This window comes from Passer domesticus, chromosome 3, assembly GCF_036417665.1.
Source record: "Passer domesticus isolate bPasDom1 chromosome 3, bPasDom1.hap1, whole genome shotgun sequence".
NCBI classification, from domain to species: Eukaryota; Metazoa; Chordata; class Aves; order Passeriformes; family Passeridae; genus Passer; species Passer domesticus.
Window position 1 is genome coordinate 39972465 of NC_087476.1, and position 24617 is coordinate 39997081.

Genomic DNA, 24617 nt, shown 5'->3' on the forward strand with positions numbered 1-24617 from the left:
CCCTTCCCTTTTGCAAGAGATGAAGCCCAGGAAATAACTGTAGCTGGTCTTCATCACCAGCTTCCTCCATGCTGTTTTCGTTTCCTCTTCCTACTTCTTTCCCATTGACACCTCCCTCTTGGCCTCATCAAAATGTGTTTCATTATCAAGGTGAATCACACTCTGCCCAATTTGCTTAAAGCTGTCAGAAATCTTTTGATGCCCATTTCTCTTAACAGAAAAGTGCTTGCAAATATCTTTGTTCTCTTACATTGAAGAGTGAAGGAAAAGTTTGTAAGCCAATTATGTGTCCAGTTCCGAGGTCCTCAACACAAGGAGTGATGACTTGTGAGAAAGGGTCCAGGGAAGGTTCACAAAGGTGGTCAAAGGGCTGGAGCACCTTTCCTGCTGAGACAGTTGGAATTGTTCAGCCTGGAAAACAGTTTGGAACCTGGCCTCACAATGGGAGAGAGAGAGATAGATAGATAGATAGATAGATAGATAGATAGATAGATAGATAGATAGATAGATAGATAGATAGATAGATGGATGATAGGGGAATGGTTTTATAAGGTATAGGTTATATCTCTTTATTCAGAGGGTAGAGAGGTACTGGAACAGGCTGTCCAGAGAAACTATGGATGCTGCATTCCTGAAAGTGTTCAAGGCCAGGTTGAATGGGCAACCAGGTCTAGTGGACCCTGTCCATGGGAGAGGGAGTTTGGAACTAAATGATCTTTAAGGGCCCTTCTAACCCAATCCATTCTGTGATTTTTTGATTCTATATGGGATAAAATTGATAGGGATTTTAGTGATCAGCTACTCTATGACTTGAATATTTTTTCAAAATAGAAACATGGAAGTCAGTAACCTGTTGCTGTGTTTTGATGTTTATAGAACTGTTGTGTAGTTGTACTTTTATGTACAGACACTTTTTTTCTTTCTGAATTCTGGCTTTGAAAGCACCCACTGGACACTGAGCATGTATGTTACATTATTGTAATTATGCTTTAAGGGGGGAAAAACTCAGTATTTGAAATACTGTCACTGTCCTGAAAGTGCAAGTTATATTGAAGTATAGTTCTGCCACCCTGTGGCTACTGAAGGCCATTCTTAGAAGGTAAATGTTTACTTAACTGCTAATAGTCACAACCTTTTACTTTTAACTTCATGAAATATATTTCACAGAGGAAGCTGAAGGGCTATTGCAGGTCCTATAGAGATGTATAAACTCTCTGTGCTTTTATTGAAATATAGAAATATTTTTTCACTGGAAATGCCATGTAGATACATAACTGATCACCTCAGTTATGCAAGACTATACACTATTAAGAAATCACACTTAGTATTTTTATGTGGTTTTTTAATGTTTCAGTCATAGATATGAAAAGCTCATGTGGCCAAATTGTCAAGATTGAAGACTACAGTACTGTATATTCCTATCTGGTGTAGTCTATATGCAGATTTGAAGTAGTTTCAAAAACATGTTTATGTATTTTTGATTCTCAATACTCTAGAAAGTAATAATTGTTGTGTCCAATAAAGCATCTTGATGGTTGTGAAAGTTAAAAATCTAAGGTTTTACTGAGTGAGGCCCTGGTGAAGTTGACACCATTTCCAACCACACCTCACTATTATATGTCACTTTCCATGTTTGTTTCTAGAGTTGTCAGGAGAAGTAATTATGATCTTTCTAGTAAATTTCTGTTGCATTCCACTATAAAACATTCTGTCTTGCTTTAGAGAAACCTTCCACATTTGTGGACCTGTTAGAACAGATCCATAGGAGGGCCACAAGGATGATCAGAAGGATGGAATACCTTTCCTATGAAGACAGGCTGAGAGCTGGGGCTGTGCAGCAATGAGAAGACAAAGCTCTGGGGAGACCTTCTAGCAGCCTTCCAGTACCTAATCGGGGCTTGTAAGAAGCTGGGAGAGGGGCTTCTTACAAGAGCGTGTAGTGACAGGACAAAAGGTTTTAGACTGCAAGAGAGCAGCTTTAGTTTAGATGTTAGGAAGAAATTCTTTACTCTGAAGGTGGTAAAGCACTGGAACAGGTTGCCCAGAGAAGTTCTGGCTGTCCATGCCTGGAAGTGTTCTAGACCAGGTTGGATAGGGCCCTGAGCAAAGTGTTCTAGAGAGCGGCGTCCCTGTCCCTGGCAGATGGTGGGGACCTAGATGATCTTTAAGGTCTCTTCCAGCCCAAACCATTCTATGATTTTGCAACAAACACGACTAATTCTCTAAAAAAGTAAGTTTAGACTAGAAGAATGGGCTTCTTGTTTTTTCTAAAATCTAATGAAAATGCAAATCAAATTCCAAAATAACATGCAATTGTGACTACTAAAGTTGCTCTGTCTTTTATTTCCTTTTTATAAGGTCTAGAGGAAAAATCTTGAAAGCATAGTTTTGCAAAGTAATGAAGATTTTGGCTTATGCCAGCAGCAGAATGCCTTAAAACTGACCAGAAACCTTTTGACTTGTCCCTTATAACAACTGTGAACTGAGTGTATGGATTAGATACTTCATTTTGAGATTGCTTTACATATTTGTTATGTAACTTTCAGAAAGATGAGAAAATAAGTTCATAGAAAAATATAATGGATTGGGTTGGAAGAAACCATTGAAGGTCATCTAGTCCAATGTCCTGCCTTGAACTGAGATTTCTTCAATGAGATCAGGATCAAGTTGTAATGTTTTTCTCCCAGCCATGATAAATGAATCTGCTGGAAATTATGTCCTGCTCCTTTCAGCAGGTGAGTAATTAGTGTCACAGCTTAAATGACAGCAACAGTGAGTGCTCTGAAAAGCTAAGATGATAGTGCATGAAGGTATGTTACTACAGTTGTATAAAACTGTCATATTTTTTCAAATGAAATAAGTGAAACTGTGTGCGCACATCCTGGAAGGCAACCTTGTCTTCAGAATCATCAGACTTCACCTGTCTAGTTTCCAGTTGAGTTACAGGATTGTCTATGGTTTTATCACTGGAATGCAACAAACTCTTTCTCAGGTGTTAGTTTAGGTAAAGTATGCCTTAAGTTACACAGCTGACTCTGAGCCTGGCTTTTTATTATCTGAATGTGTATTCAGAAAAAAATCTTCAAAATGCTGATATATTGAGATATGTAGAAGATATAATGACACAAAGAAGATATAAAGACATAAAGAAGTTGTTCTACTCATACAGCCTTCAGCCTTGTTATATAATTTTATATTTTTGTGGTTTAAGATCTTAATTATTCTGTGAAGTTAGATGGTAATTTGGTAGTAACAGAAAATAAACCTCATTATTCTAATTGACTATAGCTGATGGCCTGAAGATAGCAGTGACCTTTCCAGTCTCACAAGAAAATAGTTTGTCATTAGTCAGAAGACTGTAACAGTTTTAATTTTTTGTGGTTTTATTTTCTATTTATTTTGCTGAACTTTTTCTTGAAGTGTTTTGACTGACTTCTATTTTCCCAAACAGGTCCAGGTTTTCAATTTTTTTATTCCCTTAATTTTGTAGTTTACATTAAATCTAAGGGGTTTTCAGAACTATGAAAGCTTTTTCTTGAAATTCACTGTATTGAGGCACTAAATTAGTTGAGCAGCTTGTGTTTGAGCTGAGTGATGATTTCACTGACAACATTGGGTAGTGGCAGAGTTTTTATCACACTTGACATTTTTGAACATTTTTTATGGAATGAGAAAAATATTCCAATTGTCAAAGATCTCAATGAAAAGAGGAAAAGGTATTGTCTCCCAGGTATGTGGGCAAAGTGTGTTAATGTACTCAGAAGAGCAGGTTTGCAGCCAAACTTTAAATCTGTTTCCAATGTTTTCCTTTTGACTAATTAATTTGGCAGAGATGTGATTTTTAAAAGTAGAAGATAATGTTGTCCTTTATTTTCTCTGAATAGTAAACCCATAGTTTTGTTTCTGAAGAGACTCTGAGAGAAAGGGAAGTATAGCTTGAAAGGATGATTTATTTTGGCTTAGTAAAACCACAGTAAGAAGCAGAAGCTCCTGTGAATAAGAAGCCAGGCTAGAACAGAGAATTGCCATGGGTAAAACTTAATGGTCTAGTTCTGTATCCATGGCAGCCTCTGTCAGGATGTGCTGTGATGCCATTCTGGAATGAAATTAATATAGTGTACTTCTGTTAGCTTTTAAATGTTGTATTTTCTTTTTGAAAAAGGGCCTATTTAAACCCTTTTTGGAGCTGTCAAAGTAAAAATACCATTTCATTGCATACAAATCTTCACAATGGATCCAGCTGGTTCAAAATTTTACTTTTTTGCAAGAAAGAGCTCATGATCCCTTCAGTTTGTCCATGCATCTGACTTGAAGTGGTGTGGGTTTAAGTGGAATTATTTTTCAATACTTGAAATACACACTTGAAAAAGGAGTGACTGGAGGGAAAGAAGATAACTAATTAAAGACAACTGCTTGAAAGTGCAAAATATCTTTAAAATCATTTATATATTCAGTATTTTTAGTCTTTTTAACCTGTTCTTGAGCATGTAAATTTAAATAAATTTCTATGCCAAGTAGCTTGGCACACAGCAAATTTATTGTAAGTAATGTAGAGTTACTATTTTCCAACATAATAACAGTCATAATTAAGAATGTTAGTAAATATATCAAAATGAAATATTGCTGTCTGAAAAGATGCATTATCTGTACCCAGAGGAATGGGAAAAAAACCCCACATTTAATGTGAAGTTTTGTGAATCAACATCTTTTTATGGTTACTGACAAGTAAAATGAAGTTTTGCAATGTAACTAATAGCTACTTATGTGAAATTAGATTAAAATCTGTTTTTAAATACTCAGGGTTTGGCTATGTGGTTTGATGAATTAAAATTAATTATTTGAAATATATCTTTGATAAGCAACATTGTTTGAAGTAATATGGTAATGGATAAATCAGTGGCTTTCCCAAAAGAAAGTAAAAATTTAAAGGAGAAGTTAGAGGGCTTTTCATACATTGGAGGACTTTAAGGCAGAGCAGTACTTAACTAATGCAGTGCCATTCTGTGAAGTTTAGTGTTAAAAAGAAGATCAGCAACTTTATTCGTGATGAACTAGGAGAAAGTTGCCCGAAGAGGTCCCAGTGTAAAGGACTCCACAGCTCCCAAAATCAGTCTCCTGCCTCCATGAATGGATCTGAAGCAGCAGGGGCCATTGTGAGGAGAGCTGCTTGAAGACATCCCCAAGGGTTCTTGGCTCTCCCACCTCCCTCCAAACGTGGATCATCACAAGAGCAGAGATTGCATCTGCCTGCAGTGGAGATTTATGTATGTTGGCTGCCTGGATCTCCATGAACAGTTTGAAAGATAGTTAGCTCAAATTTTATGTTGCAGCTTTTCACAGTTAAGCTATTTTCTTTATGTGGGATATAAGGCACCAAATTTCTCTGTAATTTTCCACCCTGTCTTTTAAAGGCGTTCTGATCCTGGCCATGTTTGCAAGAGAACATTTCTTCTGTCTACAAAAGCATCTTTTGGTATCTTTTGAATCTTGTATTAAGCTGAACTCTTGTGAAGTCGTAGTTGCCTGTGTTTCACTTTGATTTTTCTCACTTTTTTGTGTCAGTCTTGCCAAATATCTGAGGAGGGCAGAGTCTCACCTCTCCCACCACAGCACAGTGTGTTACCTAGAACTGTGGAGGCAGTCAAGTGGGTTTTTTCTGACTCTTACATAGGTAATAGAACCCTTGCTTTCCTCTAAACCAAGGCTGGGGCTCAGGGGATGGGAGTGGGATAGTTTAGTAACTCCTGCCTAAGAACTAATTGCTGTAGTAAAGAGTACAAGCTTTTAATGCAATGCTATTTTATTTTTGTATTAAGAACACATTTAAAATCAGATTTTTAAAATAATTTAATTTGTGACCTAACAGAAATAATGTCATGTTCTGTAAGTGAGTTCACACTGAAGTTGATTGTAACTCTGTTCTTATTTATTTAGAGCAAATGGGAAAATTGTTGATGAAACCACCAAGGTGGCAATTATTTTATATAAGTTTGAATTATGTAGAAAACCTGCTTGTTTTCAGTCATTATTAATAGATTGTAATTTCCATTATGAATATACATTTTTTACTAGTTTGCAAGACAAAGGAAGGATAATTAGGATGGAATAAATGTTTCTTAGGTACCCGGTATAAAATACAGAGCCTGTTTATGCAACAGAATAAGTTTTGTGATGATCTGGACTATGGTTTGGGCAACTCTGTAAAATCAGATATGTGAGCTAGAAAAAAAAAGCTTGTTACTTCAAGGAGAGGAAACAGTAAATTTTGGAACATTTAAGTTATTTTCAGAAAGTAGATTGAATATGAATTTTATTTTGATCTCCTACCCCCTTCCCCCCTTAATCTAATCCATATTCTGGTGGCTTGTTTTTTCAGGAATTAATCAGAAATATGTTCTTGCCTTCAGTTCGTTTCTAAATGACACAGGAAAAACAAACAAACACCCCAAATAAGCCCACCAAAAGGATGAGAAAAGGTCTAACTGGAATTTTTTCAATGCCTCATGCATTCTGTGTAAACTAGGAACATGGTATTGGCTCCTCAAGATTAATTTAAATGAACGAGACTTTTTCTGGAAAAGGGAACATGCATTCTACCAATAAATACTTTCGGATACTAAACTACTTTGTCTAATATTTACAAACCAGTGTTATATTTGATTAAATAAAGGAAAAAATACTGTCTGCTTAAATGCACTTTTTTTTGTGATCTTTGAACAAATAATTCCTGAACTCCACTGGTAATTTAGATTAAAGAAGTGGCATAGCCTAACTGTGCAATGGATGTGGCAGAGTGACACTTCATTCCAAGATTTCCTGAGAGTGCACAAAACCTACTGTTTATTTTGCTGTGTCATAAGACTGTGACAAAAATATATACAGAAAGACTGACGTTTCATCAGACAAACAGAGCAAACACTGTTTGGAAGTATTACTTTGTCATAATCATTTGCATGGACAGTGTGATTTCTTTTGAATTGCTTACCCTTGAAATCCTTAGATACACTGTGTTTACATAAGGAAACTACTGTTGAGGATTTTTCTTTATTTCATTTAGGAATGGTGCACCATTCCCTACCGAAATAATACGTTCTTCCAGTGCTAGCTAGATCATTACTAGTTTTATTCATTTGCAAATTATTAATTTTAGCACTTTTCTAGGATGTGAAAAAACTAATGGAGCAATAAGACAATAAATGTTAGTTGTGAAATACTGTAGTATTGGGAATTAGTGTTCATCACAAAATCATAAAAAGTGAAATAATATATTATTTTAAAAAAATGCTTTTTGTCAATTTTAGCATGTATCTCAAACCTGGGATATAATGGGCATTTTCTGTCTGGCCTATATTTTTCCTGTTGATTTCCAGCATTAAGGAGTATTTCACTATAACAGAAGGATTTAGGTGGATTTAAAGTTTTCCATTTAAACCAAAAGTCTTATCCTTAAGTTTATAAACTAATCTTTTAAACCGATTTGATTACTTAAAGTAGTTAAATAGAAAGACAATAGTATGTCTTAAACATTCTAATGCAAAGAATTTCCTTAGGTACCAATCACAGTTTATATAATGGAGATATATCCAGCTGTCTGAAATAGAAATAAACTCTTGGTGCAAATTATTTTAGAACTGTTCTGGCACAGCATATCTGTGCAACAGGTGGAAGTGCCTCCTTAATTTTTTTTTTTCAGTAAGGATAGATAATGCTTTCAAATTTCCCACCATTAAAGATGTTAATTCTGGCTTAATTCTATATGGCTAAATAAAATTAGTGCAGGATTGATTTAGTGATTTACACACTGTACTCTTGTGTACATTTAAGTGAGGCATGCAGTGCTGGAGCTTTGGAAGAGAAAGGAGGAGTGCTGAAGTTTAGGGAAGTTGATTTGTTAGGGTAAAACCACTAAATGCAGCGTGGGGCTGTTTGAATATTTTGTTAATTCTTTGATGTATATGCCTTAATTATTGTAGAAGGAATGCTTTTCCCTGCAGGTCTTCATCCTTCCTCTGTTTGCTCTCACTGCTGCTTGTGGTGTTTTTTTTGGGTTTTTTTTTTTTTTTTCCTGTGTGTGGGCCAGAGAGCTTGGCCCTCTTAAAGGTTGAATTTTTCTCTACCATTTTCTGGATGGTGTAGGATTTCCAAAGGGCAGATATCAGTATTGATGTATGGGTGTATACAAGAGCAGGTACATTGATCAGAAGTGTTTTTGCTTTCCTAGTTGACCATACCAACTTAATATGCTGTGTTTTTCTGTCTCTTGAAGGATAAGGTGAATTATCTTAATAGAACTAGAATGGTGGTCATAGATGAAGAGAGTGAGATGTTCTGAAACCACCATTGGAAGCACTGCGCACCCATTTGTTTAGTATCCCACTGAATCATCAGCCTAAGTTCTCTATGACCTCACCCATCTGCTCAGAATTGCAGTCTTTTTGGAAAAGAGAGGAAAATACAGAAATCTTTCCATTATTCAGATTTTGCTGAATTGTATTACTTCAATGTTACTGAGTTACATTAAACAAGCCACACGTTTTAAATAAGCAGTCAAAGTAGTGTACTTTTCTTTTTTGACTATTCAGTTAAAACCTATTTTTTTCTTTTATACTTCTTACATGAAATTGAAATGTCTTGTCACCTCTGCTGGCTGTTAACACCAGTTAAAAATGTGCTGTACAACCCGTTTTCAATAACTTCGGTCTTTGTACACTTCAGCTGCTCTGTGTTTATTTATATGGTCACTTTAGTATTTTGCCTTTTGAAAAAAGAGCTGTTGTGTTTATAAAAATGATTGTACTATACTGCTTCTATTTGTCAGAATGATTATAGCATCATAGAGTCATTTAGGTTAGAAAACACCCTTTGGATCATTGAACATAAAAATGGTGTGTTATTCAGTGAAGTAAGCAAATACTAATACATGCCTTTGGCTTACTCTTCATATTGAAGGAATTTTGGTACAGTTACTTCCCTCCTCACCATTCTTCAGCTTTTTTGAAATTCTGTGTGTTCCTGAGTTTGTGGAAAGCATTCCTCAAGGGCAGCAGGGGCAGGGCGTTCAGATGGCAGGGTGTGAATCTCTAGAAAAGACTAGAGGAAAGGCCACTTTCCTTACAGAAAGACTGTACTCAAATCTAGACAGTGAAAGTTGCTTTTGAATTGCACATCCTGAAAGTATTGATCTTTAAGGCTGAGGCTGTGTATGCTTTGAATTTTAATGTTCCTTTCCATTTTCTTTTCTAGCTGGAACAGTCACAGCTTTCCCTAGAGGATTATAAGTTTTGATATTCAGAAGACTGAAGGATGCCATCTGAAAGGTGCCTGAGGTATAGTATTTGGTAGTGTGTAGGAAGTTATTAACATTTGGGATGGTGTTTACCGAAGATTCAGTTAAGAAAGTAGAAAAAAGTAAAACTAATAGTTTTGTTCATTAGATAGGAATTCACATTATTAAATACATATCCATGTTATAATCTGCAAAATATTACCTTGTTGCTTCTTATCGCAGGCAAGGAAAACTGAGCCTGGGATTGATTGGAAGCTCACAGTCTCTTCATACCTTACCTTATTTATGCCTTAGTCTATACTTGGAAATTTTGATTGTGGAAGCAACTGGCACTTTTTGCATCTGGAATGGTGCCTGATGATAGTTTTGGGTCTGAGCAGGGTTCCACTGTCTGGGACACATTACTTTTCCAGTTTTTTGAAATGTCTTGCAAGATTCTCTCCAAATTAATCTGTCTGCCTTCCCTTCTGTCTCCTTCCCAGTGTAGCCTTTCTCATTTGTTTGTACCACCCATTCTTGCAACACAGAATTTGTCATTTATAATTTAATTACTTTCTGGGAGCAGAACATGGTTCTTTCAGACAGAACACTCTGCAGAATTTATTAACTGAATTGGTTTTCTGCAGAACTTTGCAATAGTGTGATATGCTGGTGCTTCTGTTTTGCAGAGTAGTTAACACTCTGATCTGGGAGCTCTGAAATCTCCCTGATATGACTGGGACACCTTATCATATCAGTTCTGTTCCCCCTTCCCTGGCATGCTTCTGCAGCAGAAGAGGATCAGAACTTGTTTTTATAGCTATTGAATTTATCAACTGGCAATACCACTGCTAATAATCAGTCATGTTATGTTGAATTAATGTATGTATTTTCACTCATAAATTCCAGTTAAATTTCCTTTCATGTGTATGCATTCTTCATATGTTACTAGCACAAGGGTTACAGGCAACTGATTTTTCACTTTGGTCACTGAATTGAAAAATGGATTATGATAGAACTCAGTTTAAAATTCCAGATATGTTCTCTATTGAATGAAATAGTCCTCTGGATGATGGTGAAAAAAGCAAGAGGAGTGAAGTTCTTGATTTACAGCACCGGGAGGGAGGCTAATAAAAATAGAAGTAAAGAGAAACCATCTCAGGGTATCATTAATGTATTATACTTGCCTTAGTTTTAGTCACTTTGCTATAGAAATTACAGAAGAGAAATAACTGTTAAAAATTGTGTTTAGCAAGTTAGATTTCTTGATAATGTCATTTAGAATATGAGTTGGTTCCACAAACAGAATAGCTAAGAAAAAACAGTAATTTGAATGAGTCCTTTTGAAATGTATTTAGGGCATGTCCATATGTGAAACCTGAACTGTCAGAGAGGCAGTAAAGTTCAGATACACTTTGTTCCTGAGTTATTTCTCTTTGGCCAGCCTTCTTCTAGAAGTAGTGTTTTAGTTGTTGTCTTTCTAAAAGAGTAGGTTAGATTAGAGCAAACAGTCTGCAGGGCAGGTCTGCAGTAGTTTACAGGTGTGCAAGGTGCAGGAGTAGGATGGGCAGAGAAAGGAGAGTATCACAGCCACACAGCTGCTGCATAGTACATGTATGCAGTGAATGACATGATTGTGCTGGAGAGATGATGGGTTATTCACCCCTTTAAAAAAAAAATCTCCACTTTGATTGAGATGACTTTCTGTAAAGTCACCTTCTATAAACACATATGTGGATTCTCTGGCAATTTAAATTGGTAGTATCACGGAGCTCGAATCAATTGCATTGTTTTGTACCAAAGAGGATTTGCTGATATGTTTTGATTTGTTTCCATTTGCATCAACAGTTATCTTCTCTTCCTTCTGCTACAGAGAAAGGAAGCTGCAACCAGGCAGTCCTAGTCTGGATTATATGCAAATCTATTCATACATGGAAATATTCAGAGGTGGTGAGAAGGCACTGGCATTTAAAAATTGAGCAAACATCCTCTCCCTTCCCCCAACACAAAACAGACAATCAAAAAAAAACCCCATTGCAACACTTCATAAATATGAATAGCCTGAAGTGGTCTGAAAACATTCAGTAACTCAGCATCAGATTTAAACAGGCCACCTGAGATCATGAGGTATCATACCTTATAGTAGAATTTCTTGCATACATACATATGTCCTCCTTTTCACCAGTGCTTCAGTTTGAACCACTTAAAGTTTTCTGGTGGTCCGTTGACTTGAGCCGTCTATTGTTCTCATTAATCCTAAAATTAATTCTGTGAGTTCGGCTGACTTCTGGTACAGGAAGTGAGAAATCAGAACCATTGAGGTTTTTAAATTTGAGTATATAATCAGTTTTCATAATGCTTTGTTATATTGAGATTTTCTTCTGATGTCTATGCTGTGTAAAGATTTTTGCCTGACAGGGTTCATGACTTTTTTGCTTTCCAAGAATTATCAAACTGTCTTGTCTTAGAAAAAGTTGTTCTGTATTCCTGACAGCATGTGGGGTTTTTTTGCTTTATTTTTTGTTTGTTTTTGACAGATTTTTTCCCCTTTCCCCTCTCAGTGTTCAGGAAATGCTGACAGGTCAGAGGCTTTGTCAGTCCAGCTCCCACAATGATGCTGTCCTGGCAGCTCTGAACCAACAAAGAAGTGATGGCATTCTTTGTGATATTACCCTTATTGCTGAAGAGCAGAAATTCCACGCACATAAAGCAGTCCTGGCAGCCTGCAGTGACTACTTCCGAGTAAGTATTTGTATAATAGTATTAAAAATTGTCATTGTGGAGGATAGAGATGATTATAGATATCATATTGAACAAGATTTAAATTTGAACCTTTGGAAAATGCAGAATTATTGCACACTCTGTAGAGTATACAACTTTAAATATAGGAAAGAAATATTAAGAACATAAATCAGATTTTTAAAATAATTATTCATGGTAAGTCTTCTCCTCCCTCTGCCCCCAACAGAGATAGGCAGTACACATCTTTCTATGAATTTAATGCCCCAGTAAAGTGAGAAAGTAGAAGGTATTTTAGTATGTAGAAATTTTTGTAGAAAATATGAGAGTTGTGATTAAAGGATGGTGAAGAAGGGGCTGAGGGAAGACCTCACTGTGGTCTTCAACATCCTCACGAGGGGAAGCAAAGGGGCATGCACTGATGCCCTCTCTGATGAGCAGTGATGAGACTCGGGGAAGCTGCATGAAGCTGAGTGGGGACATTTAGGTTGGATATCAGGAAAAGCTTTTCACCCAGAGAGTGTTTGAGCCCTGGAACTGGCTCCCCAGGGGAGTGGTCACAACACCACACCTGACAGAGTTCAAGAAGCATTTGGACAATACCCTTGGGCATGTGGTGTGACTCTTGGGGTGTCCTGTGCAGGGCCAGGAGTTGGACTTGATGGTCCTGATGGCCCCCTTCCAAGTGAGCGTGTCTGTGATTCTTTGATTAGAGTCTGGAAGAATGGGGAGAGGGAGTTTAAATTTAATCTTTACTGTGAGGCTGATGAGGCACTGGAACAGGTTGCCCCAAGAACTTGTGGCTGCCCCTTCCCTGGAAGTTTTCAAGGCAGGGTGGGTGGGGCTCTGAGCAACCCGGTCTAGTGGGAGGTGTCCATGGTAGCGGGTTTGAAACTAGGTGGTCTTTACCCTTTCAACCCAAGCCAGTCTATTATATAATGATAAATGCAATTTATTTCAGCTTGAGTTTAGATTTTTGTCAGATGTAAATGGTTGCTCTCAAAGAGGAAGCCATAGTAATTTCTTAAATGTGGTAAAACTTATTTTCAGAAACAACTGTTTCCAAGATGTAAAATAAAATATTCCCTGGGAAATCTGATTCAGACAATTCCAGTCTAATTCCAATCTAGAACTGGCATAACTGAAAAATCGTGTTTGCTCATAAGAAAAGTATCCTTTATATGAGGCAATTCTACTAACCTTAATTACAATGTGCCCACTCAAAATGTTGGACCATCTATAGCTGTGTAGTTAACTGGTATTTTTCAGTGTGAGTCATTCTGTTGTTAATCAGATACTAAAATTAAAATTAATTTAAGGGTCTATTTTCTCTAACAAAGTAAATTTATTGAATATTTTGTCTACACAGTAATTGTGGCATGATGAACTTCTTTATGGGGATCTTTTTGTCTTGTTACAATAGTAATACAGTGTATGACAACTTCTCTATCTCTGATTACCTGAGCAGGGTTTTTGTCTTCCTGTCAGCTCTCTCTTGACTTTTGGTTAGAATTTCAACTTAATTTATTCTGTGTATTTAAGAAATGTTACTAACCTTGATGTGACTTTTTGCTGTGATGGTGTTGAGCCAATTGATTGCTCATTTTTTGAGTTTATCTGGGTTCTGCTACAGCATAGTTTGTACTGCCACGGTTGCTGATGCTGCTTCATCATGATGCCCAGGCCCTGCTGTAGCAGAGATTGCTTTACATTTTTATTTCTTTCACCCCAGTGCACAGAGAGGGATTCTGGACTTTTCTACTTGTAGCAACTGACAATGATAGATATAGTGCCTGTTGTTCTGGTTTGGTTGAAATATTTTCCTAAGAGTGCCATATCATCTGCACCTGTGACACTCTTTCCAGAGCTCATTGTGCCCTGTGTGTACAAACATCATGGAGTGGGCACCTATGCCCAGTGTTCCAACAGTGAGGTAGGAACAGCTTCTACTTTGGTCACTTATTGATTGATGTTGAGATTTGGGGCACTGTGATTTATCCTGTTATTTCCAGTTGAGTTACTTGGTATTGACTGGACAGTAATTGCAAATTAAAATCTTAATGTCCTTTATTGCTACATAAATATTTTTTATTTAAAAAATGTTAAGAGAATGCTTTATGTAACATTGAGTAATTTGGTCTGCCTCTAAACTCTTATGGTTTGGTAGGATGTATCCTTCAGACTTTAGATATTAGCTATAAATATGAAACCTGTGCTTTCTGAAATCAGGCAAACAGGTTTTTTATTAATAGACAAAAATCTTTTTTTAGAATATTGTAAGTAAGATCTATATTCTGGAGGAGGATGGTAAGAAAGTTACACTACGTTCCTAATTCTAATAATTTTGGAAAAGCAAGAGACAATTAAAAAGTAATAATGTTTTGAGAGAGATTATTGATCTTTTTATATCTAGGGAGATTTTACCTAATTTGAGCTACTTGGGTATTCTTTTTATAAGACTTAGAAGAATGAATCAAGCTTAATTTTAGAGTTGGTAAAAAGAAAGAAGTGTTGCCAGACGATGATAAAGGAGAACAGCAGATTTATTCAGAATGACATGAGTGATGGTCTGGAAGTGCTGGATCTGTCTCAAGTGGCCATAAAGGCCAGAGTCACGTACTTCAAACTCAGCTGTTGTTATTATTATATTATTTTTACCTTTATTTTTTTTCTGAAGGAATTCTTAGACAAAACTTTCAGATTTTCTAACTCTAAAGTAATTTATGAAGAACTCATTGCCATGTGAAACTTACCAGGATGGACCTGCTGCCAGCCAAGGCTGAGCCAAGCAGGGGATGATAGTAGTACCTCTGTAATCTGTTAAGAAGGAGGGAAAAAGTTACTGTACAGATGTAATTGTGGCCAGAGAAGAGCAGGGTGAGAATATGGGAGTGGGACAACTGTACAGACACCAAGGTCAGTGCAGAAGGAGAGACAGGAGGTGCTCCCGGTGCTGGAGCTGATGTTCCCCTGCAGCCCATGGTGAAGACCACGGTGAGGCAGCTGTGCCCCTGCAGCCCATGGAGGTCCACAAGGATGCAGAGATCCACTTGCAGCCCCTGGGACATACCTTAGCCAGAGCAGGTTGCCTGAAAGAGGTCTGTGGAACCCTGGGAAACCTGTGCTGGAACCGGATCCTGACAGGGACCTGCAGACCCGTGGAGAGAGAGGCCCATGGTGGAGGAGGTTTCCTGGCAGGACATGTGACCCTGTGGGGAATCCAGGCTGGAGCAGCCTGTCCTTGAAGGACTGCACCCATGGAAGGGTGACCCACATTGCAGCAATTTGAGGGGAGCTGTTGCCTGTGGAATGGACTCAGACTGGAGAAGTTCATGGAGAGCTGTCTCCCCTTGGAGGGACCCCGCGGTGCAGCAGGGGAAGGACTCCTCTCCCTGAGCAGTGGGAGAAACTGCCGGGGATGAACTGACCATAACCCCCATTCCATGCCTCCATGCACCACTGGGGGAGGAGGGAGAGCTGAGAGGGAGAAGAGGTGCAGGGAAGTGGTTTTTAAGGTTTATTTTACTTCTCACTATCCTGTTCTGATTTTGTTAGTAATGAATTCTGTTAACATGCCCAGTTCAGGTCCGTTTTGCCCATGACGGTATTTGCTGAGTGATCTCTCCTGTTCTTTACCTCAACTCATGAACTCTTAATTTTATTTTCTTTCCCCTGTCCCTTTGTGGAGGGGACTGAGAAAGCAGCTTTGTTGGGTGCCTGGCATCCAGCCAGCATCGTCCACTATAATGTTTTTGCCAGGTCTCCAAAAATATCTTCAGTTCCATGCAGGGCTCTATCAGAGTAAATAGATTGTTTTTCCTTTCTTGCCACTATTGTAAAACAGCTTCTACAAGAGACTGGATGTTTGCTTTCCATGGAGGGTTTGTACAGTTTTCTGCAGTTTTGTTCTGTGTCTATTTTGATTAAATTGTAGTGTTTTCTTGAGCAGTATATTTTCTTAGAAATTGATACTTATGTCTTTCTTTTACTCGAAAGAAAAGTTTGTTAATGCTTTAGAAGGATAACTAAATTTGTGTCATTTTACAAACTGGGGCAATTAGGGCCACTTGTGTGAGGAAGAATGGACAGAGAAGGCCAGAATTTTCCTTACCAAATTTTCTTTGGGATGATAGTTTGGAGTGAAGTCTTTTGCTTTCCTAAGACAAGCCAGAGACCTGAGCTTTAGTAAAATACCTAAAGGCCAGCCTTCTAGGGTACCAGCAGGCCTTCTATTCTTCCTGTTGGTATAGGTAGTCTCACAGTTGCAGCTGTGCAGAAACATTGCAGTTTAAATCCTGAGAGTAACTCCTGGTTTGGAAGTTTGTTACATTTGAACACCAACATTTTGTGAGTTTTCTCTTTATGAAAAAAAATCCCTTAGGGAATTGGATACAAAGACTCTGTACATGGAGTTAAACTGCAAGATTAGACACTTGAAAATTAGGAGTTTTAATTTATTTTCTGCTCCTGAAGTACCTCTTCTTTCAAGATATCCTAAGGAATATAGTAGTTATCTCCGTACTCTAAAATACTACTATAAATAATAGTAAATATCTATTTTGTGTTCTTTTTAAAGTAAGAAACATAATTTTAGGCAAACTTTTCCATATTGACATGCTGTTATTTGCCATTTGTCTCAATCTATTGCACTGAGACAAGGCAGTTGAGTTAATATGTGTAACTGTGATAGCTCTAGCAAGCTAAGTCATTTCCAATTAAAAGATTCCTCTGCTTTTTTCCCCTCTGGGAGCAAAATGAAATGTTACTGCATGACTTCATTAGTAGGCATTTACAGTGTTGGCAGGTGATTACATAACCTCAAGATTTTCTTCTACAAAATGCATTGATTTTCCAGTCAGAAAAACTCTTCTTCTTCCCTATTTTTCATTTGAGTGGGTTTTTAGTTGCAGGCCTTTGATCTTTCTCAAAAAGATGCAGATTTTCCATCCAATTTATGTGAACAATTACATCAATTATCTGGAATAGATTTTAAAATGCCAATAGTATTCTGATTCTTTTTACACAAGGAGCATGCTCAATTCTTAGAAGAATTTTTCCTATCTGAAATGAACCAGTGATAATAATTTTGCACACAGACTTTGTACTCCCAACTGCCACAGCTGATTCTTAAGCAGTTTCTTCTCGGGGGTTTTCTGTGCTCTCTTTCCTGCCCGTTGTCAGATAGTTTCCTCCTTTGTCCACAACACTTCTGATTGTTCATATTTTACAGTATATTGCATTGTTTCGTGATACGGTTAGGGAATTAATTTTTATAGACCAATCCATGAGGATTGAAAAGGTGATTGATGCAAATAGCTTTTGAAGTCTTGTTATATTAATCATAAAGGGGAAAAAGCTCTCCCTGATATGTCTTAGAGATAGATCTAAAGACCTAGTTCTGAGAAATCAGGGTTACCTGCTGCTTTTGCAGTATAATGTGATTTTGTCTTTCAGTATAATACAATTGCTATGTGTCAACTAAAAAACCAGTATCTTCCTTTCTATCATACCCTGAAATTAGAAATTGTCTTTCCACGTAACCTTTAAAAATGTAAGCTCTTTCCACTGGGCCAAATCAGCTCTGTTCTTCCAAACAAACAGTAGTTCTACTTGCAGTCCTTCCCTAGCCACAAGCCACATATGGATAGGTATGGCTGCTTCTGAACTTCCTTCCTGGAAAACAGGATAAGGAGCAATGGCCATAAATTTAATTAAGAGAAGTTCCACCACAACCTGAGGAAAACTTTACATTGGGGGTAGCATAGCACTGGAATGGGCTGTCCAGGGAGGACTTGGATCTGCCTGGTTTTGTCAACATGTTACTTATATGCCACCTGTTGAGAGTGAGAACTCAGGGCTGAGTGCTTCTGATTAGAAAGAAAGGAACTTGTCTAAAATAGGAGGAGGCCTGGAAAGAAAGGAGTTAAATTACTAGGCTATTATAAAGGTTTAAATACAAATTAGAATGTTACTACTAATTATTCAGTAATCCAGTTACAGGTGAGTGTCAAGAAAGCTGCATATTCCTTCACTTCTCAAAATTTTGGTACATATAGGCACTTCAATGTAGATAGATAGAAGGTAGGAGAATAGAGATAGTGGTGAAGGTAATCTCACCCCTAAGGAGTTACAGCTGTGCTAATTATCAAGAATGAAGAACAAGCCTGCCCTTAATGGGCCACAGCTGGATCCAATTATGAGGGGTATTATAAAAGAGCAGGTTGGCTGATCGAGAGGGAGATGTGAGATGGAGTTTGTTGGCTGTGTAGAGGAGGAGTCAGTGCTGTGAGGAGCTGTCCATGAAAAATCACCAAGAAGGTATGAAAGCTTGGCAAAAATTGGTGACCCCGACATGATCAAGGACCCAGGATAGTGCTGAGTTCCCCCTGAATGGCAATGTGTGCAGCAGGGCACAAGCTGTGTGACAGAAGTGGCAAATGTCATGGCCACAGCAGCAGCTGGTGCCTCAGCAATAGCATAGGGGCCCCCAAGGAGTACGGGGGAAGGTTTGCTAAGTCACTGCAACACGGGCACTGGAACAAAAGTAACATGGAGCTCTGAGAGGCGGAGTCAGGGCTGCACAGACAACATGTAAGAAAAGCCTTCAAAAATTGTATAGTGGCCATCTCCACAGTAACCCGACATGATTAAGAGTGGGCTGTAGGGCAAAGAGCAGCCGGAGATGGAGCCCAGCATAGCATTGAGAGCAGCGGGGGAAGCTGCCTGGTCCAGACCTGACAGATTTTGACACCTGAGGTACAGGTGAGCTGCTGGGGACACAATGAGAAATAACATACCAAGTGCAGAACAGATTGTTTTATATATGTGGAAAGAGATTAAAAAAAAGACTGTGAAATATAGCGTGAAAAAGGGGGCAAGGCAGCTGCAGATTTGGCTAGCACCTGGAAACCACTTTATAAGACTTTAAAAGAATGGAAAACAGAGCAGTACAAGAGAGTGATCAACTAATACAACAAAAACTGTACAAGGAAGAAGAGAATTATTAAAATAGCAGTGGGGGCTGGGGAAAGAGTAACTCTATTATTTAGTATGGTGTATTTGTTTGTTAATGAAACGTGCATTTTGTTTGTGAATTGCAACTATGAATCTTTGATTAAGCATAAGTTTAAAAATTTATATTCCATAAGCATAAGTACACTTAACAGATGCTAGATCGATGTTGTTCAAAGTTCTATGGCTGTTGATTTGTTGCTGTCTTAATATGTAACCTTTAACTTATTCTTGTGAGTTACCTTATAAAGTTGTACAGCTGTGGATATTGTCAATATTCTAGAGATATAAATATAAAGGTTTCTGATGATATGTAATGTAAGTTTAGGCAACAAATCAAAGTCGGCACAAACGCATTCCAAAGTTAAACAGAAATAACACAAAAGATGATTATACTGGGTTTACTGTCTTCTGCAAAGGACCCTGCAAAAGATAGTAAACACAGCATTAGTTTAACTCATTCTTGTGAGTTAATCTTTGATTAGGCAATTAGACATAGATCTAAAGATTTTGATGATAAGTACTCTGTGAATTTAGAGAATAAATCAAATCTATACTGTGAAAAAGCAAAACTGAATTAGAATTTAGAGACATATACTTTCACTGTGACATAGAAGTCTAAGTACAAGGGTTTTTGCTGATGAACCTTAAGTTGATATTCTAGATTCTGAAAAACAAAACAAAATCAGAACTTAGAAACATATGTTCTTACTGTAATATGTTGCCTGAACATTCATAGAACTGTCAGTCCTAAATAATATATGTCAATGTTATCATGTCAATTTACTTGAACATAACTTTTTAGAGATACTGCAACTTTGTAATTAAAAGAAAAGAGGGAATTGTGGATAGATAGAAAGTAGGAGAATAGAGATAGTGGTGAAGGTAATCTCATCCCTAAGGAGTTACAGCTGTGCTAATTATCAAGCATGAAGAACAAGCCTGCCCTTAATAGGTCACAGCTGGATCCAATTAGGAGGGGTATTGTAAAAAGAGCAGGTTGGCTGGTCGAGAGAGACACAAGATGGAGTTTGTTGGCTGTGCAGAGGACGGGTCAGTGCTGTGAGGAGCTGCCCGTGAAAAATCACCAAGAAGGTATGAAAGCTTTGCAACAAAATAACAACACTTCAATTATTTTACTAAGTTCAATCAAAGCATTGGAAGTAATGTAGCATGGACAGATGTGAGGTGTCCTTTATAATGTTCATCTAACCAACTCTTTTACTTTTGGAGTATATACAAAAATGGTTTGCAAACTTTTTAAAACTTTCTAAATAAGTACTTTAATATTCTTTCTAAATGAAAAAGAAGGAAATGGATCTGGGTGATTTTATTTTGTTCATCCTTATCTTTGTATTTAATGACTTTTTATTCTGTGAGGTTCTGAAGCAATTTTTCTTTACTGCAGATAGAATTCCCACAGCTCAGCAATGTTGGTGCTAACAAAAACATCTACAAGAATCTTCTTTTTTTCTGAATGCTGTGTTCAAATTCCCAACAGTTTTTACTCTGTCTGCATAAATATGTTTCTGTGCAATTCTCGTAGTTCATGAATTAATTAATTGCAGTTCTGTCAGTGTTTGATAGTAAACAATATGCTGTGGTATTATCTTGAGTTTTTTTCTTTTCCTTTTTTGAAGTGCCTGTATGGTAAGTGTGTGCACCATGTCTGTGTATGGCAAAATCAATTCTGCAGTTAGTGAGATGGGCCATTGCAGGCTGTGGCTCACTGTCCCAGATCAATGTGATAACATGTGGTGTTTGGCTACTGAGCTGATGCATTCTCTGAGTTTAAAACCAGGAGAGAAAGGAGTCATTACAGCCGTGTTCCTCTGGTGGTTAATTTTCTTTACTATCTTCTTTGCTTGCTTCAGGCTACCTCAGTTCAATTTTGCAGTGCTGCCATAACAAGTATTCTGAATTTGGGCTGGGCTCAGCAGCATTTCTATGTGGCTTAGTGTTTGCCCGTGAAAACCAATTTATTGGGGCAGGTCTGTGGCAGAGATGCATTTTGTACCTGTTTTCTTCTCAGTCTCTATAGTCTGGTGAGAAAATCCTGTGTTACAGAACATTGTTGGATGCAGTAAACGCTCTTGTATATCTTGTAGTCTCTGTCAGTATCTTCCTACACAACCTCGGGAAAAATAACATCATTCTGTGGGTGTAGTGAAGCTGAAAATACCCGAGGGAATTATTTGGGCAGCATATCTATTTAAGCTTCAGTGACTAGGACCCACATACCATTTTGATAACATGAGAAGTATCCAACAAAAGAGACAGAGGTGTTAGAATTTTTTAACATTCTTGAAATTGCTATTTTTCTTTTGGATACCCCCTCAGGGAGTGTTCCAATCTCCTTTGTTTGTATAAGAACCTATTACAATGCAATTCTGGCTTTTGTGTTTCACAATGTACTTGTTTGAAGTTTAGAGGCGATACCTTTATTTTAATAATTTCTTCAGTTACTTCATTGTCAACAGTGTCATTATTTTACATCCTTTTAACACCTTCATTTTAGTAGACTGAAATATAATGTTGGCTATTTGAATTCATGTCACTGTAGGCAGTGAATCTTGTGAAAGGTTGGATTTAAGCAGTGGAACTTTTGCATTTGACTGTCCTGAACAGCTTTGTAAAGTGCTGCTGGTTGTTTATCTTTGGCAAGAGTTAGTTGGCTTGAGTCAGCTGGTTTGCAAACTTCAGACATCAAAAACTTCTCTAAATCCCAAGCCTCTCACTGAATGACCTGATGTGTGAGTGATGAATGGATCAAGTTGCCTCTCAATCTGCTACCAGATAGGTAATACCTCAAAGGAGAGAGATGCCCTTAGCAGCCTTAGGTGAGAGCACAAGAACAGCTACACTGAGTTGAGTTGAATCATTGGCTCCTTGCTTTAGCAGCAGCTGTTTGTGATGTCTGATGAAAAAGAATAAATCCAGGGTAAGTGTATGTGGTGTGTTCCAGAGAATTCCCCAGCTGTTTTCATCTCAGGGACATTTCAGAGCAGGGTGTGATTCCTGTCTATTCAGCAATCCTTAATAGGTCTTTCTTCTGTGCTTTTATCTTCTTTCCCATTGGACCTGTGTAAGACTTCTCATCCACCTTACAGGGTGGCCAACTGCCTGTTGTGTGAAGATGTACTTTTATTTATATTCAATCTGATTTCTGCCAGTTTGTTTCCTTCTAGTTCTTCTACTGGAAAAGATAACCATTGGTTCCTCTCATGTCACTCAATCATCTGTTTTCCAGGCTGGGAACTTTTGTCTTAATCAGATCCTATTTAAATGGAAGCTGTGCAGGATGCTTGAGGAAGCTTCTTGCCCTTCTCCAAGATTTTGACAGCTCTGGTATATATTTTGTGAGCTGAGGGTAAGGGAATTGCATGCAGAAGGAAAGGTGTAAATTTTTGTATGAGCATAGGATTGATTTCTGTTTTGTTGTCTCTTGCAAAAAAAAAAAATTCTAAACTTTGATTATCTTTTTAAAAATTTTTTTAAATTTTTTTTTGCTGAGGACTGGGATGATTTTTTTATTAAACGCATATGTTCATTTTTGCAATTGCCATTTTAGAAGCCAGCTGCTTATTCCATGCAATCCTTTTATAGTTTATCACATTATCCATGCCTTTAGTACTTTGCATAGCTTTGCCTCAATGGACTTTCTACCTGCATCACTCTTACCCTTTTCCAGAGCTGCTCTGCAGATGTTGAACATGAGTTGCTCCACAGGAATCATCACTCCCTGTGAAAACTGTCCCATCTTTCCTTGTTCGCTGTTTTATGTATTCAGTCACTTACGCAAACAAAGATCCTTTCCTCTTTTCTCTCTTGCCTAGTTTGCCTTCCAGGCATTTAAAGGCCTCTGTCAAAAGCTTTTTGTGAATCCACATTGTGAAAAAGCAATGGTTACAGCCCAGCATAACATACTCTTCGCCATTAGACTATATCCATTACTTCTATATGTATAGAACACAAGTTTGTGTGTGTATGTGTGCAAAAAATCAAATTACCATCTCCCTAGGCATGTGGAACATTCTTAGCTACTGATGAAATAACCTGCCCTTCCAGGGCCACTGAGTGCCAGTTATGCAAATAGGCAACAAATGTACACAAAGCCCATTTTATATAAAAATTAGTAATATTAGGACAACTTATTAAATGTTCATCTGCATTTTCAGGAGCTCTTGTACCTGGCACTTAATAATCTACCTTGTCAGGGTTAGATTTCAGCCAAGAAGGAATAGGTATCAAGCCTGGAGAATTTATAAGAATAATTAAATTAATGTTGTAGTCTGTTACTCAGAAGGGGTTTGTTTGTTAGAGTTGAAGGAAAAGCCAAAGGATAAATGAGCATGGTCAAGTGCAGGCAACTAAAAATACAGTGAAGAGATTATTTTATTGAGGCATTTGTTCCAGAGGAAATAGCTGATGGAGGATAGAGCTTAGCTGATGATGAAAACTACTGTGACAAATGACTGCAACATTAACACAAGCTTGGTTAGTCAAGTCATTCTTCCTTTATTTTTCAAATTGTTAGTGTTTGTTTACTTTTTTAGGTTTTTATCAGTAGAAGGGTATGAAAGAAACAAAGAAAAATAGTAAGCTAGTTTATTACTTTGCCTTTGTATAAATAGTTTCATAAATATGTTGGTGGGAATTAAGGGTGGTACTTTAGCAAAACTGTACTATATTTTTAATGGAAAATAAGATTTAGAATCATAATGAGAAATAGAATTATTTTAAAGGATATGAAGGTTATCTAGTTCAAACCCTCATAAAATGGGCCAGATAGGGAAGATATGGAGTGCAAACTCTCATAAAATGAACCATTTAAAATTTCAGCATTAGATTTCTCACATAACAAGTGTGCTTTTGCAGTGAGGATGCAGAATAGAAGTAATTGCCGTAGTTTACTATTGCTTGGAACATTTGGATGTCAGTGTCTAATGACGTTCCCATCCCATTATATAAATGGCTTCTTGAAATGGTAATTATAATAACAACTAAGATTGTTACTACAGTTCTGTTAGATTAAGCCTTGCTGTACAACTGTGATATTAGAGCCTGCATTCACTAAGGTGGGACACTTGTTTTAATGGTATTGTATGAAGTGTGTTTTTAAAATGAAGTCCCTTAATGGTGTCCAAGTTTGGATCGTGGTTTTTCCTTGGAGAGGGAAAAAAAATCACAAGAAACTTTGCCTCCCTGAATTAAATGTATTGTGGTAGTTAAAATGCTAGTTCAAGAGCTAAGTGACTTTTATTGCAATTTTATTCTGGGCTTGCTTTTGATATCACTTGCTAAAATCATCAAAGGATGTGAACAATAGGCTTATGCATTCACTGGGAAGCATTAAACCAATTTAAGCCAAAATTTGCAAATGTGACTCATGCTTTTCTGTGCTTGACTGGAAATGCTGGGAAAAAAATCTGGTTTTAGTTATGCTGCTTTCTTTATTCTCCAAAAGGCAGGCCTGCTTATGGGTGTCTATTGTTAGGACAGACTGTACATTATTATTGGAGTTTTATCCAGTGCTTTGCCTGGCAGTGTCCTTGCAATTCTGTTTTCTTGCATCTGCCATAAAATAAACAATAATCTTGAT

At 37.5% G+C, this 24617-nt stretch overlaps 1 protein-coding gene across 10 annotated transcripts in view; it reads left to right on the plus strand.

Moving 5' to 3' along the window:
* Nucleotides 1-24617, plus strand: part of KLHL32 (kelch like family member 32) — a 122751-nt gene that overhangs the window by 16381 nt on the left and 81753 nt on the right. For 5 of the 10 annotated variants that reach the window (XM_064412744.1, XM_064412738.1, XM_064412733.1 and 2 more), the window contains 2 exons: nt 9244-9326; nt 11827-12007. In XM_064412744.1, the coding sequence (XP_064268814.1) occupies nt 9304-9326; nt 11827-12007 (204 nt within the window). In that variant the 5' untranslated portion in view covers nt 9244-9303. Of the gene's footprint in view, nt 1-5140; nt 5265-9243; nt 9327-11826; nt 12008-18632; nt 18767-20025; nt 20111-24617 lie in introns of those variants that run through there. The other 5 variants (XM_064412737.1, XM_064412736.1, XM_064412734.1 and 2 more) reach the window with 4 other exon arrangements.